We start from the raw sequence: 20127 nt of genomic DNA on the forward strand, positions 1-20127 counted from the left end.
TCCATTTATCTAGTTTTCTTTAAAGTTATGCACACTATGTGCTTTGACAATTCCATTATCCGATGCATTCCATTTTTCCACTGTTCTGTGTGGAAAACTGTATTTTCCAATATCCTTCACACACTGCCTCATCCTGATCTTCCTTTCATGTCCTCTTGTTCTTCCATCTTCTTCCGTCAACAACACCAGGTCTTCTTTGTCTATCTTTTCAATATCATTTACTATCATACATTGTTATTAGGTTCCCGCATTCTCTTCTATCTTGTAAGGTTGGCAGTCCCATTTCCTTCAGTCGTTCTTCGTATGTAAGGTCCTTTAATTCCAGCACCATCTTTGTAGCAATCTTCTGTATCCTTTCCAGTTTTCTTATATCCTTTTTAGAGCTCGGAGACCATACCATTGCTGCATATTACAGCTTTGGGTGTATCATGCTTGTGATGATTATTTTCATCATATCTTTATCCATGTAATGAAATGCCACTCTTATATTAGTCAGCATCTTATATGATAGTCCAAATATCTTGCTTATGTATTTATCAGGGCTCAGATTTTCTTGTATGATCACTCCAAGATCTTTTTCCTCTTTAGTCTTCATTATTTGCTCCTCTCCCATCAAATAGTTCCATACTCCAAATAGTTCTCTTACTCTTTCCTAGTTCCATTATGTGGCATTTTTTGTCATTAAACTCCAATTTCCACTTCTTGCTCCATAGATCTTGTTTAAATCTTCCAGCAACAGCAGACAGTTCTCTCTGGTGTAGATAACTTTTAGCAACTTTGCATCATCAGCAAATAACTTTATATAACTGTTTATCCCAATGTGAATGTTGTTTACATAAACTTGAAACATAATGGGGGCTAACACTGACCCTTGTGGCAGTCCGCTAGTTACTTTACCCCAAGATGAGTATGTATCTCTGATCACAGTTCTCATTTCCCTATCCTTAAAATAATCTCTTGTCCATTCGAGCAAGGTTCCATGCAGTCCTCCTATGTACTCTAGTTTCCAAAGAAGTCTCCCTTGTGGGACTTTATCAAAAGCCTTTTTAATGTGTGTGTGTGTGTGTGTGTGTGTGTGTGTGTGTGTGTGTGTGTGTGTGTGTGTGTGTGTGTATATATATATATATATATATATATATATATATATATATATATATATATATATATATATGTGTGTGTGTGTGTGTGTGTGTGTATATATATATATATATATATATATATATATATATATATATATATATAGAGAGAGAGAGAGAGAGAGAGAGAGAGAGAGAGAGAGAGAGAATTATATATTTCCCTAGTTTTATGTTATTTCTATTTCTAGTTAAAATTGTACTGATTTAGTCTCTGAAATAATAGTTATAACTTAAATATTGTATATAAAAAATTTGTGCCATCATTTTTGCTGAGAACTAGTGTCTAGACTCTTAAGAGTATTTTAGCACTAGTTGAACCCTGGAGTAGCCTGGTCACTTTCTTTCTTTCATGGATTTAGTCTTAGAGGTAGTCAAGGATATGTTTTACTATTGGTATATATACAAAGAAAAGAAGACACAAAACTTTAAAAGATACCCAAATAAGAAAGTACTATAGAGACTATTAGGTAGGTCAAATTTCACACCACCTCTTAGGAAGTGTCCACACATGCTTTAAAGTATGTCCGAGATTCAGTAACAGTATATGATAAGATAATGTAAATATTTTGTAAGATTCTTTTCACACATACTCATTATGACACTTTTGAACTTTTTTTTAAGGACAAAACTTAGGGATACTACAAAAGGCTTACTTCTTTCATTGAAAGATTCTTGCGATTGCATCCACCTTTCATCTTTCAGAAAAGCTATCACTTAATGCTTTCCAGCGTACAGCTCCCATGCATTCTCATTTTCTGTAATGCATCTCAGGAGAAGCACAAGTCTTCCTTTCTTTATGAAACAAATGGTAATTTCCTATCTTCCTCCCAAATGGAATGAGCCATATAAAAAAGATCACTATCAACGTCCTTTAAAGTATGATTGGGCACTAATGGGTTAATCTAGAAACCTTGTAGGTATGTAGTTAAAGCATTATCCTTACTCATGTATACTGTAGATTTATCCTCCAGCAACCTAAGAAACTATTATTGTGTAGAATCCACAAGAAAAAACTAAATTGATTAATCAATTTATTTATTTATAATTTTTTCCTTTTTACTCATTGAAATCAATGTGAATAATTTACAAGAATGTAGAAATGTAAAAACTAAATAGTGTACATAGAGTAAAAATGTTAGAGAAATATGTGATTCTATAAGGCTTTTAATGTATGCAATATTACATGAGATAGGGATAAATTGATTGAAAAATAAAAAAAAAAATTCTTTCTTCTAATCTGTGCATTATAGAATACTCAGAGCAAGTGCCTCTTATGTTGATAACAATGCTAATTTTTTTTTTTTCACAGCTGGTGCACCAACAACTGTTGTAACAACTGTTGTTCCTTTGGGATCACAGTCAACACACATGATCTGCCCTCATTGCCGTGCTGAAGTTGACACAACAACAAAGACTTCACCCTCCGTTGTGGCTTGGCTTTCTGGATTCATTATATGCATTCTTGGGTATGTAAAGTCTTTTTCATTATGTTAATAGGTTTAAAGAGATTATTGATTTTCAATAACTGAAATAAAGAAATTGTATGGAAAATAGAACAGTATCTAGTGCAGGTCACCTAAAGGAGTGATTCCCAATCCCTTATATGTTCCTTCCTATTTTATTTACATTCATTTTCAATTGAAAGTTGGATGTTGCATTCATGTGCACAATGACTTAATCTCTTGTGGTGCACATTCCTGAATGTTTCAAATTTGCAATCTGACTATAACTACAGAGTCACTCAAACTGAATTCAGCTGTGTTGTACATCTCACGTAGCCGCTCTGACTACAAAAAATCGTTTGACCTCTTAACCTTCAAAGTGGACAACTTCCTGACTCTATTCCCTTTTGCAGAAATCTCCATTCTTGAAGACTTAAATGTTCACCACCAGCTTTGGTGTTCTCTCCCTTCAGCCATCCATATAAACTTGCCTTTAAATTTGCTATCCTTGGCAAGGCAACTAGTGCAATACCCTACTCTTATTCCTGACTGTCTGAAAGACATGCTAAGCATTATTCATTTGATATTTTCCTCACCTCTGATCCCTCTGCATATGCTGTTACCCTATCTGCTCCTTGGTGTTTCTCTGATCACAACCTGTGTCCTGTTCTATCACTCCAGTCCCTCCTCAGGATTACCCAAAGCAGAGGTGCCTCTGGCATCTTGTTTCTGCTAATCAAGAGGACCTGAGGAGGTAATATGCTGATTTTCCTTTGAATGACTACTGCTTCCATGTCAGACCCAGCTCTGTGTGCTGAGTGCATAACAGAGGTGATAGTGTTTGGCATGGAGGTGTACTTTCCTCACTCACTGAATCTAGACAACAAAAATAACAACTACAGCTACAACTTTATTTATTAGGTGCTGGATGGGATGCTGCCTTATTCCCTGCTGTTTGAATGATTGCATGGATGTTGAACATAGCTGCCCACACTGCAACTCCTTCTTGGGCAAATATAAGAGAGGATAAGCAACACTTCTAAGAAACCTGCCCAACCTCCTGTGCCTTGTGGATATTACTTAGACCACACAACTCCTGGCCGTCCATATCTGATCAATGAAATTTTGAGATTTATTGTGAATGTTACTCAAACCACCAACTTACCAACTTCCTGTGTCCTGTCAATGTTATTCACCATCCATATATGATCAATGGAATTTTAAGATTTAATGTCTTTAAAGTTTGTCATAAGCAGATTTTATATACATATATATTAAAACATGTATGAATAGTTAGCATTCAGTGAAATTTTGAATAATGTAGAAACTTTGAGTTTCTGTGGACTTATTTTGATTTAGGTAAAAGAAAAGTAAACCTTGACATCAGAACACAGTTTTTAAGGAAAACACTTAATATAGCCTAAGATATTATAAGTAAGGAAGAAGTAAAAAGGAGAAAATTGTTCAATGTCTTAAGCTATTATTTGTATTGATTTGCATTTCTCTATTATACAAATAAATTCTTCCAATTGCAATATAATTGTAGAGTGAACAGAACATCTTTGAAATGTTTGTTATTGTTGCCAAGTTGATTATTATATTAAGCTACATTTTTGCGATCAACTTGTGTTGAGATGATATCATAGCCATGTCACAACTTGTGGCTGTCTTGCTCGTAACCGTTTCCGCACGCAAGCCACTCCAAACCTATATTGAGATGATGTCACATCTCAAGTCATAACGTCAAATACACACAAGTTGTGTGTTTGTGCCTATACACCACATAAAAGCATAATATTTTCACATTAATGAAAATACTCTGCCTTAACGGTTCATGGGCAACAAACCACTTGCTCATGACACCCTTTAATCTCTACACTATTTACTATATATATATATATATATATATATATATATATATATATATATATATATATATATATATATATATATATATATATATATATATATATATCTCTCTCTCTCTCTCTCTCTCTCTCTCTCTCTCTCTCTCTCTCTCTCTCTCTCTCTCTCTCTCTCTCTCCACTACAAAAATAATGATGATGGTAAGTGATTTTTCGTAATAAATACATGCAATAAGAAATGAGCCCACACAAATTTAATAGAAAAAAAATATATAATCTGCCTTCTTAAGTCCATTTTCGAAGATGCCAAATGAGAGAAAGCATTAATTTTTATGATAAACTAATCCATTAATACAATTTTTTTATTATTTCTAGCATGACACATCAGTACTTACCTTGATTCAAGAGTCATTCACCTTTTTAATATTGATGAAAGTCAAGTATGCCATCACATCATATATGACCTACATTCTGAGAGATCTCATACAGTATCTAGGAAAGAAAATACACCGTGTTAGCAGAAAGCAGCCATGATGCAAAATGTTCGTCATCGGATATGTCACAAGTGCTCCAGTGACACAAGATACACATCATTATGTTGAAGGGGTGACGAGACAGTGGCACCTGACACTGACTGCTGAAATGGCTGCCATTCAAATCTTTTGCTGCTTAAGGTTTATTTAGCAGCCATGAATGAGTGTCTTTAATCAGCAAATACTGAAGGAGTCAGAAGAATCTCATTACATTTTTTTTTTATTTCCTATATGGATATTAGTGTTATTTAAACTGTATAAATAGTATTTTGAAGTATCAGCAGCATCCTGGCCTAGGGAGCAAAATGGAGCATTTTGGTGTGCGCACCAATCTCAACTCGAGTTGAAGTCAACACAAGTGGCTTTTTAGTGAGGTAGAAATTATACATGTTATGTAATTAGTATGTTGTGTTACTAACTGGTTATCAAAGCTCTGTTCATAAGACATCTGTTTTGTCTTCCATATTTTATTTGTTTATTTTAATTCATTTTTATTTTATTTATTTATTTATTTATTTACTTATTATTTTTATTTTTTATTTATTTATTTATTTTATTTTATTTTATTTTTATTTTTTTGTCTAATGTTTGAAAATTTTATTCTTTTGGATGTAAGATAAATGTGTAAAGCAGTTACATGGAAACATTTTAGAATAATAATGGTTGCAGTTCTACAGTGTGATGCAAAAAGAGAAAAAAAAGTCACTTAAGCTTCATGTTTAAGTGACCTTAGAAGAAAGTTATTTTGTGTTCAATATTTTATTTATGCTTTTTATTTATCTATTTATTTTCTTTACTTATTATAAATTTTAGTATCTTTCTTTACAATAGTAAACATTAGCTTATATTTATGAAAGTAATGCTTCCCTCCATCATTCATCATGATATCTGAAAATTAATTCCCCTCCCTCGTAACTAAAAGTGGTTGTTGCATCTTGCAATTATAACAAAGTAAATGATCCTTGTAGTATTTCTCTAAGTATGTTATTGTTAGTTTGTGACAATTTTTATTGGCAATATATTAAATGTCATGATATAATATTGAATCATTTATTAAATTTGTAGAATGTTAAAAGAATAGGAACTAGTGTGTGTGTGTGTGTGTGTGTGTGTGTGTGTGTGTGTGTGTGTGTGTGTGTGTGTGTGCGTGCGTGCGTGCGTGCGTGCGTGCGTGCGTGTGTGTAAGTAAGTAAGTAAGTAAGTAGTGCCTGGAGAGAACTCTCCAAGCATCATCCTTATGAAAATATTGTTTTTGCATGCAGTTAATACCTCATTGTTTCCTGCCTTGTAGGGTTGATTGAAAATGCCATAAGACAGTACAGTCAACCCTCAGCTATCGCGACTTTGGCTATTGCGTTTTATTGCTATCGGGCACCCATGAAAAGCTGTTATGATTTCATTATCGCAACCTCAGATGCCTGCTATCGCGCGCCCAGCTATGACGTCATGGGATATCTGAGCGCTCATTGGCCAAAACCGTCTTCATGCCAAGATCAATTCGGCTATCGCGTTTTCGGCTATGGCGCGGCTATTTCGGCTCCAATTGGGCGTGATAGCCGAGGATTAAGTGTATACAGTATTGTTTTCCTTGCTTGACCCAGGAACAAAGAGGCCTTCTATTCAATGGTAAAATACTTCAAGCATTTTGAAATTAGTGAGTCACCATTGCTAACCACTCAGTTTGGCAGATGGTTGCATATAGCTGGTTAATGGTGCCACCCTATTGCTCTGACATGAACAGTGTTGAGCCAATGGCCTTGGAGCATTTTCTCACAAATGTACACACATAGTTTGGTTTGACTTCTATACATTAACTGCTCTTCTGATCTTCCTGACTGCATGTCTTCCCTTCTTTCTGCAGCCTCGCTGCACAAGACTTTCTTCCTTCTCTCGTCCATATTCTGTCCACCTCTCTAATGCAAGAGTTAACCATTATTCTCAATCATTCTGTCCTATCTTTGGTAAATTCTAAAACTCCCTGCCTACTTCTGTATTTCCTCCTTCCTATGACAATTTCTTTCAAGAGGGAGGATTCAGTTCTGTTTATTACTATTATTATTATTATTATTATTATTATTTTCATCATTCTATCTATTATCTCAATAGAAACTTTCTAATTCAGTGTTTTTGTTACCCTGACCCATAAGCAAAGATATGTTGCATTATCTTTTCTTACTAAAAATTAAATGTATTTATATTATAATTATATAATGTGAATACTGCCTCATAATTGAAGACTGTCCCAGTTTGCATGCAGAAATTTATGGTAACCCTACTCATGCACCAATTTGTCAATTCTTGAATAGTGACATGTGATGGAGTTCTATTATCATTAAAGATGTAAGTCACCTATGACTCGTTAGAGGTTCACCACATTACCTGTTGTAAAGAAATTCAATAACTCTTATTGTACATATATTCATGATAGTATTCAGTGACACATTATAAGCACATACTCATTTTCTTAAATATAAAATGAAGTAACTGTGGCACTGGTAAGCATCTGCATGAGAAATGTTATACTGCTGCAGTATCTAAAATAAAAAGAATAAATGAAAAAAAAAAAAATGCTTAGTAAAGGAATAGGGCCTGTGATTTCAAATGCCGCCATGATCATTTAATGAATCATACCTTTCCTTTCCTGCTCACACAGCATTGTCCACTATAATGTTACCCGTTTCTTGCTTGTTCAACTAACATACAACAGTTAATTATTCTTGTTCCTATCAAGTGTCTCATTCCCTCATGTTTTCTCTGTAATGTCTAATATTGTCCTGTAACACCTTAGTGCCACCTTATCAAATATTATCTTGGTGCCTGAAGTCTCATAATACACTTCAAATTCAGTCTTGTAATATGTCTTTTCATGATATTACAAAAAATGAATGCAAAATAGTCATGACAATAGTTTAAGATAATTGTCTGCTTTTTATGAGGCACATATTTGACCAAAGGAAATTCATATTGTTATAATTAAATTGAGATCTGTTGGCTGGAGTAATAAATGCAATTGTGTGCCAGATTGTATAGTTAATCTATATGTATACATTAGAATGTTGGAAAAGTAATTAATGGTTGTTGATTAATATATATAAGAATCTCACCCAAAACTTGTGCTGCAAGAGCTCATGGAAGAACTCATTTAAATCAAGCTCTCTCTCTCTCTCTCTCAAGTAAAGGTTCTTGTGAATTTGAATGAATGTGTGGTTTGAAATGTTCCTGAAACCACTGGGCAGTTTGAGCTATCAGTTGTTATGATATCCAGAAAATGTAAGACGGGAGTTATTGTTTGAATCAAATATAACTTTGGTATTGTCTTGCAAGTGGCATTAAGGGGACCATCTGGTGAGGTTTTTGAAAAATCTAAAATAAAGAGGTACATGGGTATTTTTTTTTTTTTTTTTTTTTTTTTCACTGGTAGATGTTTATTACACGGTTACTTTAGTAGTTACAAGCGAATCATCCCATAAATAACTGCATGAAAAATAAAATAAAAAAATTTGAAAAAATAATATTTTTCTTATAAACAGATTTCAATTTTGCTAGTACGGATATGAAGTATGTGGTATAACAAAACTTTCCATCTCAGATTTTTTTTTTTTTTTTTTTTTTTTGCCATTATGAATTTTTTAATTTCTTCGATTTTATATATATATATATATATATATATATATATATATATATATATATATATATATATATATATATATATATATATATATGTGTGTGTGTGTGTGTGTGTGTGTGTGTGTGTAAAATTATATTGCATCACTTAAAAAAAAAAAAAATTCCAAATTCTAGGAGATGGAAATGTAGCAGCTTCATTGAGCTTCAAAATGATACCTCAAAATTGAAAATCTGTTGAGAAATGTGGGAGAAGATACGATTTGAATGATAAAAAATGGAAACTGAAAAAAAGGCAAAAAACCCCAGAGATGTCATTTTCGTCCTCTATGACCCTGTACATTTATTTGGGTTAGATATTTCATGCTCATACACCACCATGTGCATCATATATGCTTTTTAGGCATGTTTAGAATATTCTGTAAGATTCATATGGCACCTGGCCGCCCCTACAATGATTAGTTATTAGTCGCTCGAAGGCGAGGGTGTCTCCCATCCATGCATGGTCGGTACAACTTGTAATTTCCACTTGCACCGTTTGTTTAGACATTGTAAGGCAAAAAAGGCAGGTAAAATAGGCTGGATTGTGGCTTGCAAGGTGTGAAATATCGGGCAAGATACTCAATAGATCCTCCTCCCATCGCAGTCACATGGACACTGAAATGGAAGGGGAGAGGGTGTGTTCCTGTGTATGCCATAGTTCTAAGTTGCCAGCGCCCATCTTTCCTTACCAAAGAAACCACTTTTCATGGCTTTTTTCATGCTTATTGTCATCATTTATGGTACAGAGTGTGGAGGGGGGAAGCCCCGGGTTGCGGTGAGTGTGGCAGGGGCCCTTTAAAGTTTAAATACCCCACGTATTTTAGCGTATTTCCCCAAAATACTCCATCACTATGTTGCCATATGTTTAGGGATGCTCTGGTGGTGTTTTGGGGATTTTCTATATTTTTCAGATTTTTTGATACCATGGCCACCGGACGGTCCCCCTTAAAGGGATATTTGGAAGTGATGAAATCAACTTGTAATGCTGCAGATCTAACATTGAGTCTCCTGATAACTCATACTCATCATGATTTTTACTTAGAGACATTTCATATTGGGTTTAATACAATTGATATAATTTTCTCTGTCTCATATGTAAAGCAAACAGATGGAATTCAAAATTAATATAGGAATATCTTTTAACCTTGTGTGTATATATATATATATATATATATATATATATATATATATATATATATATATATATATATATATATATATATATATATATATATATATATATATATATATATATATATATATATATATATATATATATATATATATATATATATATATATATATATATATATATATATTAAGGAATATTACCTTTAATGTAACTTCGCAGTGTTCACAGATTCTGGTAAGAGTAAATACCAGCCTATCACACACACACACACACACAGTATATGTATAATCTTATTTGAGTTGTTTTCAAATACTTTGTAGAATTTTTCCATGTATCTTTACTATGATGCATTATTTTAGCAGAGATATAATTTGAGGTAAAAATTTTATCATATCACATCATGTATGTATAAGTTTAGCCTCTGTTTGCCATTTACTACAATATTTTACTATTACTAACATAAATGTATCATTATTTTCTCAATTAAACATTTAATGTCATTTTTTCTTTTTTTTTTCCAACATTAATTCTACATACTATATAGAAATCATTCAATAGTTTATATTTGAAATGCTTTTCGACTCTACAAGTTCTCTCCATAGAATTAAATGACACACAACATTGCTGTGAATTTGATTGGGAAATTTCCATCATAATGATTGCTGATTTGTTCAAAGGTTATAACCATTGAAAGAAGACTCATCACCAGCTCACTTTAACTTATTGTATTCCTTCTATTAGTTCAGCATGAATTTTGTAACCTTAAATGGTGAATACAACTAAAAATCACCAGGAACAGGAAAGAGTTGTTGTGCTTGTGCAGATGTGGAGAGCAAGAGCTTGCAGACAGTGTCCCAACTTGTGAGATGCAATTCCGTGCAAATGGAAACAAAGGTATAAAAAAAAAGTGGGGGGCTAATGTTAATGAACTTACGGTAGGTAGTGGCTGGCTGCCACTGCAAGCTTATTCCAAGCTAAAGCAGTGAAGGCCTTTCCTAACCTAATCCTGAACTTAGCTGTATTAATTAAATGGAGTCTGGTGAAAGTAGTGTGGCATCACAGAGGTGCCACATGGTTGCTGCTTTTGTACGGGTAGGTGAATTCTGTAGTGATAGTATTAAGTGCTTGAGAGAGAAAGAGTGATGGTCTCACTCAGCCGCCTACCTTTTAAATGCGCTTAATCTTTAACAAGTGCAAGTTATCCCAATAGCACAATATTTTAAAAGTAATGACCTATACTTATATATATATATATATATATATATATATATATATATATATATATATATATATATATATATATATATATATATATACCCTATTGTATACTATTTGTTAGTTATTATAAACACTAAAAATAATGTGTGTATGCATATATTGTATACATATTTTCATTTACACTTCACATACCTGAACATAGATAATTTACCTTATAAACTAATAGTTTATCATAACACTAGTCATGCCAACTTGCAAGAGAGTGAAAGGAAGCCTAATGTCATTATGCAACAGCACTGCTGCATTGTGAAAAAAAAAAAAGAAAATAAGAGACATTTCTCTGTTGCAGCACTGCTACACAAAGCCACACTACTGTTATGTCATGTTCGATGCAAGGACAATACAGGTGCAGTCCTATGGATATGGTCACACTGTACAGCCACCCCACACTCCTGCTTCCAATCTTGTCACAACATTTGATACTCATTTATTCACTGTGTACAAGGAAGACCATGAGAAAAAAGTGCTATAGAATATTCCAATGGAACCTGCAAAGAAAAGTAATAATTTGAAGTTCTATAATATTTCTAAAACTTTTTATTATATTTCCATATGTTCTGATTGAACATATAAAATCTTTCACTAGTTTCCCACACAGCATTAAATTGATGAGCCTATATCAACAACATAAGGGTTCTTATAGTAATCTCTCTGCTTTTCCTGTACAACATGACATGGTATGAACTACATGGAAGTGCCACATAGTGTGACATTGGCAAAAGAGAAATGCTCAGAGAAAAGCTTGGGTCACACTGATAGCTGCCACAAGTATGGCTGGATATTCAACTGAACATGTGTCTGTTTTAATATCCAGACACAGTTACATTCAGATATTGACAAGTCCAGTTACTGAACATCCATGTATTAGAGGGATTATTGTATTAACAGAGTCCAACTAGGACAAAGTTGACTACATTAAGGTTTTGAGAGAAATTAGACCCCTGCTGCTGCTTGTCTATCCTTTGTCTCATCACAGGAATTCCAGTTCCATGGAAAGAGCTTTATACATATTAAAAGTTTATTTTTTTGCAGTGTTGCTATATATTGTCATTAAAATATAATACAGTGGCTACAAAAAAGTATACATTTTCAACGCAACAAAAAAAGTACACACACGAATGTGCAGTGTTTATTTGCATTAATGTCACTGGCAGAGTGGAGCTAGTGATGATGTTCATTGGCTAGACCCCACCTCTATTCATTATTCCTTACCACACAAGGCTTCAGTGTACCTCCAGCACTTCTACAGAGAGAGTTTTTGTTATGCTGCTTCTGAGCGCCCCTATTTGCGTGCCAACTTCAATGTGCTACCAGACACCCAACATTCATTATTATGGGTTATGCACAGCTGTCTCTTCACAATAAAACCCAGGCCTTTGCCCTCCTAGTCTAAGGCTGGTCTGTCATAGGCGTAGTGGCAGAATTAAAGGTGATGAGGAGGACCATTTGCAAGCTAAAAACCGCAGTAGAGAACCTCTGTCTTGGTGCGGTACAAGCTAGAAAACCAAACTATGGGGCACTGAGGAAGACGTCTCTGTGCACAGGCAAGGTCCTGGCAAGAGAGGTGAAGGACTTCGATTACAGCTGTCAGCCTAAAAGAGAAACCCCTCAACCTCTTGCAGAACGTTTTGGTGTGAACTATTCAACACCTTCAGAAGGACTTAAAATTGTCAGCACACCGCGCTGCCAAAAAACCGCTTCTGACAGGGCAACGTTTGGATTTCTGCCGGAAATACGAGTAGTGGAGATCGGCAGACTGGCAGAAAGTAATGTTCACAGATGAAAGCATGTTCTGGCTGATCAGGAATGACTCTAAGATCGTGAGGAGGCCCAGTAATGTGTTCCGTTATGATCCCCAATACACTGTCAAAATGGTCAAACATCCAGACAGTGTTATGATGTGGGGGGCATTCACTGGTCATAAGGGCTCTGTTAAACTACTTTCTTCCTAAGAACGTGACAATGAAGGCAACTAATTATATTGAGGTTTTGGAGGAGCACATGCTGACATTTTGGAGCATTCACGAAGCAGAATATTCTATGCACGACTTAGCACCAGCACATAAGTCCATGGCTGTCACGGAGTTCATGGTGAAAAACAATAAACGTGTTCTTGACTGGCCAGGCAACTCCCCAGACCTCAACCCAATTGAAAACACCTGGCATACTAACCTGGAGAATTCATGCCCCAACAGTATCAAGAACCTGACAGAGGAGCTGAAAAAGATATGGATCTACTTCAATGCATCCTACTTCTCCACCCTTGCTGATTCCATGCCCAGGAGAATCCAGTGTGTTCTGAAGTCCACGGAAAATATGTTGAAATACTAATTGTAAGATAAAATTCTAAAATAAAACTGCCTTATTTTGTATTGTATAGTCTTGTTAATCAAAATTCAGTGATGTATACTTTTTTTTGTGGCCATTGTAGCTACAATCATAATCCAAACTATATTTCAGATGATGAAGTTTCATTTGTTGTTCTTCCATGCTAAGGTTATGTATGTATTGTAAATAGAAAGCTAGACCTTTACAGCATAATATTTTGAGTAAAAATTGATACATAAATATACTGAATAGTGTTTAAAATGCTTTAGTTAATAATCAATGTATAAGCAAATAATGGTATTTCAGAATAAGGTAAGATTTAAAATCTATATAGAAAATATGAACAATATTATGTTACATATTTGTCAACAATCTCCTGAAGGAACCATTCATCTGAAAACTCAAGATGGTCACCATCAACACTGACAAACTTAAGTTTCCCAGCTTCATCCATCTCCTTCAGTCCTAGACGGTCCTGTAAAAGAATAGATTTTCTTTTAAAACTCATTAATAAAACATTCAGATAACAACTGCAAAGTTCCTGTATATGAATATAAAATGGATGAGTTATAGTTGATGGATACAAAATCAAAATAAAAGTTGTACATATAACCTTTGGAAAAAATTGTACATATAACCTTTGGAAAAAATCTCATATATATATATATATATATATATATATATATATATATATATATATATATATATATATATATATATATATATATAGTGAACCCTCAGACTTGAAACATAATTCGTTCCAAAAGGCTGTTCCATGTCCGGATTCTTCCAAGTCTGAAACCATTTTTCCTGTAAGAAAATGTAAATAATTTTAATCCATTCCAAGACCCAATTTTTTACCTAAGTAAATAAGAATTGAACTATGTAAAATCTATATCATTTACCTTTTGGTGGCAAGCTACACATAGTTATTTCTGGGTGATCTTCGCATTTAAGGCTGTTCCAGCACTCCAGGTTTAAGGTCTAAGTTACAAACACTGTGTGGGCAACACAGTGTAGTAACCCAGCCAGATACAGAATAACAAGGGTGGAGTGCATGACAGCATAGAGGTGTATTGAGCAGGAAAACATAGAGAGCACTGGCACAAGGCATATACATAAACGCAATACAGTACCATTGTAATGATAATAATATTAATCACAATAACAACAATGATAATAATAATGATAATAATAAGGCTACAATGTGGAATCAAAACAAAGCGGCAACTGATGTTTACCTCCTGCCAACGGCACTAGTGTCACCCAGATTTGCCAGATTCAACAGCCTTCAGGTTGTTTCAAGTCTGAAATTTGTTCCAACACCAAGGGTGAAAATTACTGAAATTTTTGTTCCAAGTCTGAGGTGTTCCAAGGCCAAGGATTCACTATATATATATATATATATATATATATATATATATATATATATATATATATATATATATATATATAGTGGACCTTTGGACTTGGAACACCTCGGACATGGAACAAAAATTTCAATATTTTTTTTCCTTTGGTTTTGGAACAAAATTTCAGACATGGAACAATCTGAAGGCTGCTGAATCCAATAAAATCTGGGTAAAGAAGTAAACATCAGTTCCACTTGCCGCTTTGTTTTTATTTTGTGTTGTGGCCTTGCTCTTTTCCCAGCTAGGGTCAAGATAAATGACCAGTTTTCCATTTGACCAGAATCACTTAAACAGGTAAGATGGTTGAGTAATATTTCATATAAGTACACTGATCTCATAAGTAACAAGTAACAAAAAGTAACAAGGCACCACCAGCAGTTACAACAATCTGCTCTTTTATGATTGAACTGGACAATCCCCGAGTCGTGATTAACGTATTGAGGTAAGATAGGAAAACTGTGAAGTAATTAGTACTCGCTTCATTTCCAAACCAAGTTCATTATTTTGCAGTATGTCATAATACAAATAAAAACTTACTGAATATAAAAAATTACTGTTGAACCTTGACAACTCGGACCCCGATAACTCAGATTTCGCGATAAGTCAGACTAGTCTGACTTGAACTGCCTGCCCTTTTTTTGTTTATTTTTTCACTCTTTTATTTCATTTTCTCTTAACATTATAAAAAATCTTTCCAACAAAAAAATTGCATTTTTGTTGTACTTTAAGATGATACCAAACAAAAGTCAATCAGAGTTTGTACCAATTTTGTGAAAAATTTTTGAAGTGAAAAAAAAAAAAAAAAAAAAAAAAAAAAAAATATTCCCCCCTGGAGATTTTTCATAATTTCGTCCTTGTTTTGCTATTTGTATTCATCTGATTGACATGAAATTTTCACATATGATTGTTTATTCAACGGTGGCTTCCTGCAGCATGATAGGATGATAATGTATCTGATATCTGCTTCTCTAGAAAATATCATTTACTTGTACATTGCAAAAAGTTTAGGGTAATAATTTCTCTAAATACGCTGTAGTACACATTCATGAGTCACTTCTGCAGAATGGTTTGAAAGGTAGCCTGTGATTCATTAGTAGCTGTCAACCCCCACCGTGAAGGGAAGGGACTCGAGGGAGGAGGAAAGTCAAGGAGGAATTAGCACCAGCCCCCACACTACCTATTCACAACTCTCTCTCTCTCTCTCTCTCTCTCTCTCTCTCTCATTATCAGTTATTATTATTATTATTATTATTATTAATCTTATTATTGCTATTATTAATATCAATATCATCATTATTATCAGCATGCGTGAACGCAAGAAACCTTAAGGATTCTTGCAACTATGAAGAATCCTTAAGAAGCCTACAGAAAAAAATAAAGGATGGGGAGGATAAAGTAGAGAGTGGAATGAGTGAAAGCAAATTCGAAGAACAATGAAATGCCTGGAAACACAAATGGCAAAAAGAAAAACTTAAATTCTCAGAGGTAGTAAGGAAACAAATACAGGAAAAGACAAAAGATACTGTTATACATGTAATTAAGGAGAAAGAAAATCTAGTGAGGGACACAGTGGATAAGGGAAAATTCATCTTAATATTTGGGCTGAAGGGGAAAAAAAAAAATCCAAACTTCATGAGAGAGCGAGAAGAGAGAGAGAATTGGCCAAAACTATTATCAAGCAGGGCAAGACAGCACACAGGAGTTTGACCTGGAAGTGGAGGAAGTGATTAGGTTGGGAAGGTTTAGTGAAGGGGGGAAAGAGACCAATGAGTGAAAATGAGATTGCAGGTGGTGGTGGAGGAGATTATGACAAGAAAAGGGAAACTGGCTGATGATACTAAATCTAAGGATATATGGATAAAAAGTTATATGAACCTGGAAGAGAGGAAAAATGACAAAGTGCTAAGAAATTAAGCTAAGGAAAAAACAAGAAAAGGACAGAGATCGAGAAAAAGAATTTCTACTGGAGGGTTCTAGACATGAGACTGAAGAAGTGGTATCTTTGGAAGGAGGAGGTCATGCAAGAGGCAAGAAATTAACTTATACTAATATAGATAGGTTGTTATCCAGTGTGTTAGAAGTTAGAGACTATTTGAAAGAAAAAAGACCAGATGTAATGTGCATGATAGAAAAAAAATTAAAGCAGGAGATCCATGTTAGCTTTAAAGAGGAGGAATATAATAGCTGGAGAAGAGACAGGGAAGGAAAAGAGGGAGGAGGAGTTTGTGATAATATATGTGTGGAGGAAGTGCAATATAGTGATGGCATGGTGGAAGTAATGGGAGTAACAATCAACATAGAGGAATTGAAAAAAAGGAAAATCATAGTTACGTATGTGCCAACTAAGACAAATACATGGAGAACTGAGGAACATAAGGAAATGCAAAGAGAGGTGATCAAGTACTTAGATAATATGATAAGAAGAGATGGAAAAATACTATTAGTAAGATTAGTAGGAGACTTTAACTGCAACAGAGTAAACTGGCGAGAATGGAAGTAATGGGTAATGCTGGATCATGGAGCAAAGAGGTGTTACAGTTGACTATGGTGAATATACTGGATCAATGGGTGGAAGAATCAACACGGTACAGAGGAGAAGAAGAACCATCGTTGATTGACCTAGTATTCACAAAAAAGCCAGAGCCCCCTCCCAGCATACAATACCTTAGTCCAATGGGAAGAAGTGATCAAGTTACATTAATGTTGGAAATGCAGGAAGAGGATGGGATAAGATACAGAGAAGACTACTAAAAAGAGAGATTAAATTATGCAAGAGCAGATCTTCAAAGGATCAGAAATTTTTTTGATGATATTGAAAGGAGGATAATTATGAACAGAAGGACAATACAGGGGAAACATGAAATATTCCTATGGAAATATAAAGGAGTGAAGAAATACGTACTCATCTATAGAGTAAAGAAAAGTATACATGCTTGGTACAATGCCAGATGTATAGAAGCTAAAAAGGGAAAAAGATAAAGCTTGGAAGAAACTAAAAAAGCAGAGAAATGAAAATAATAGACAGCAGTATAAGGATGCGAGAAATGAATATATCAGAGTAAGGAGAGAGGAAGAAAGAAACTTTGAGAAAAATGTGGTGCAAGAAAGCAAAGATGAACCCAAGCTTTTCTACAAATTTATAAATGAAGAATAAGGAAACAATAGAAAAATAATTAAAGAAGGGAAGACACACCAAACAACAAAGGAAATAAGTGAAATAACAAATGAAAGTTTTGAAACTATGTTCACTGAAGAAGAGGAATTTGCAGAACCAAATAGGACATTACATTGCCGAGGATTGCAGGAAATCATAGAGCACAAAGAGGATATTAGAAGATTATTAGATAATTTGGATGTCAGAAAAGCAAAGGGGGTGGATGGTGTATCAGGCTGGGTACTAAAAGAATGTAAAGAGCAGCTGTTAGATCCAATTTGGGAAACAATTATAAGTTCATTAAATGAAGAAAGAGTACCACTGGAATAGAAAAGAGCTAACTTAATCCCAAAATTCAAAGGAAGAAAGTCAGCTGAGCCATTAAATTACAGACCAGTGTCACTTACAAGTGTTTTGGGGAAGATATGTGAAATTGTTACCAAGAAAAATTGGTTTAAATATCTAGAAGAAAAACAAGTTATATCGAAAAGACAATTTGGGTTCAGGACAGGACAGTCATGTGTGTCAAATTTACTAAGTTTCTACTCAAGAGTAATAGAAGGACTGGAGAGCAAAAAATGGATGGGTGGTATGCTGTATAACTGAACATAAAAAAGGCTTTTGATAAACTCCCTCACAGCAGACTACTTTTGGAAGGTACACAGCATAGGAGGATTAAGAGGAACTTGTTAGATTGGATAAATTTAGGCTTACTTGAAGGACAAAGAGATGAAAACTGTGATCAGAGATACATACTCATCTTGGGGTACAGTAACAAGTGGAGTGCCACAAGGGTCAGTGTTAGCCCCCATTATGTTCCAGGTATATGTAAATGACATACAAAATAGGGTAATCATTTATATTAATTTGTTTGCTGATGATGCAAAATTGCTAAGAGTAATCAAGACCCAGGAGGATTGTTTGCTGCTGCAGGAAGATATAAACAAAATTTATCAGTGGAATAAGAAGTGGAAGTTAGAGTTCAATGCCAAGAAATGTCACATAATGGAATTAGGAAAGAGTAAGAGAAGAGCAGTATGGAATTATCTGATGGGAGAGGAACAAATAATGAAGACTAAAGAGGAAAAAGATCTGGAAGTGGTTATACAGGAAAACTAAACTCCAAAAAGCACATAAGTAAGATATTTGGATTAACATATAAAATACTGCCTAATATTAGAGTGGCATTGCAATTCATGGAGATTTTTTTTTTTTTTTTTTTTTTTTTACGTCTGGTTCCCCTATTACAGTAGGGCTAGGACAGTGCCTCCTGACAGAGGAGTCAGGAGGACTTTGGTTTTGGTATTTGGGAACCATTACCTCGAGTGGATGCCCTTCCTAACCTTGGACCGTGGTCGTTGAACTTGAAAAAAGATATGAGTATAAGAAGATTAGAAGGGGTCCAGAAGATAGCTACAAAGATAGTGCCGGAACTAAAGGACCTAACATATGAGGAAAGGCTGAAGGAAATGGGACTGCCAACATTACAAGATAGAAGAGAATGAGGAGATCTAATAACAACGTATAAAATAGCAAATGGCATTGAAAAGATTGACAAGGAAGACCTGGTGCTGGTAACAGAAGTTGGAGGGACATGAGGACATGTAAAGAAGATTAAGCTGTTTATAGAGTTCAGAAAAAAATACATGCTTGGCTCAATGCTAGATGCATACAAGCAAAAAAAGACAAAAGATAAAACGTGGAAGAAACTCATAAAGTAGGGAAATTACTATAACATACAGCAGTACAAAGATGCCAGAAATGAATATATCAAAGTAAGGAGAGAGGAAGAAAAAAAAATTTGAGAAAGATGTAGTGAATCAATGCAAAGATGAACCCACACTTTTCTACAAGATTATAAACGGCAAAACAAAGAATAAGAAAACAATTGAAAAAATAATTAAAGGGAAGACATACCAAACAGAGATGGAAATGTGTGAAATAATGAATGAGAGCTTCAAAATGGTACTCACTGCAGTAGATGATTTCACAGAACCTAATAAGACATGGGATTGCCAAGGATTACAGGAGATCGCAGTGCACAAAGAGGATATTGGAAGATTATTGGATAAGTTGAAAGTCAGAAAAGTCAGAAAAGCAATGGGGCCATATGGTGTATCAGGCTGGGTGTTAAAAGAATGTAAAGAGCAACTACTGGATCCAATTTGGGAAATAATTACA

General features: G+C 34.4%; 2 protein-coding genes across 10 annotated transcripts in view; one reads left to right on the top strand and one right to left on the bottom strand.

Annotated features, from left to right (window-relative positions):
• Positions 1-4801, top strand: part of LOC123505449 (LITAF domain-containing protein-like) — a 47199-nt gene extending 42398 nt beyond the window's left edge. For 2 of the 3 annotated variants that reach the window (XM_045256739.1, XM_045256742.1), the window contains 2 exons: positions 2446-2602; positions 3500-4801. In XM_045256739.1, the coding sequence (XP_045112674.1) occupies positions 2446-2602; positions 3500-3608 (266 nt within the window). In that variant the 3' untranslated portion in view covers positions 3609-4801. The other variant, XM_045256741.1, reaches the window with a different exon arrangement.
• Positions 4802-12056: 7255 nt separating this feature from the next.
• LOC123505450 (palmitoyl-protein thioesterase 1-like) overlaps positions 12057-20127 on the bottom strand; it is a 31998-nt gene continuing 23927 nt past the window's right edge. For all 7 annotated transcript variants that reach the window (XM_045256743.1, XM_045256749.1, XM_045256744.1 and 4 more), the window contains one exon: positions 12057-13855. In XM_045256743.1, the coding sequence (XP_045112678.1) occupies positions 13730-13855 (126 nt within the window). In that variant the 3' untranslated portion in view covers positions 12057-13729. The remainder of the gene's footprint in view (positions 13856-20127) is intronic.

This window comes from Portunus trituberculatus, chromosome 18 (assembly GCF_017591435.1).
Source record: "Portunus trituberculatus isolate SZX2019 chromosome 18, ASM1759143v1, whole genome shotgun sequence".
Taxonomy (NCBI): domain Eukaryota; kingdom Metazoa; phylum Arthropoda; class Malacostraca; order Decapoda; family Portunidae; genus Portunus; species Portunus trituberculatus.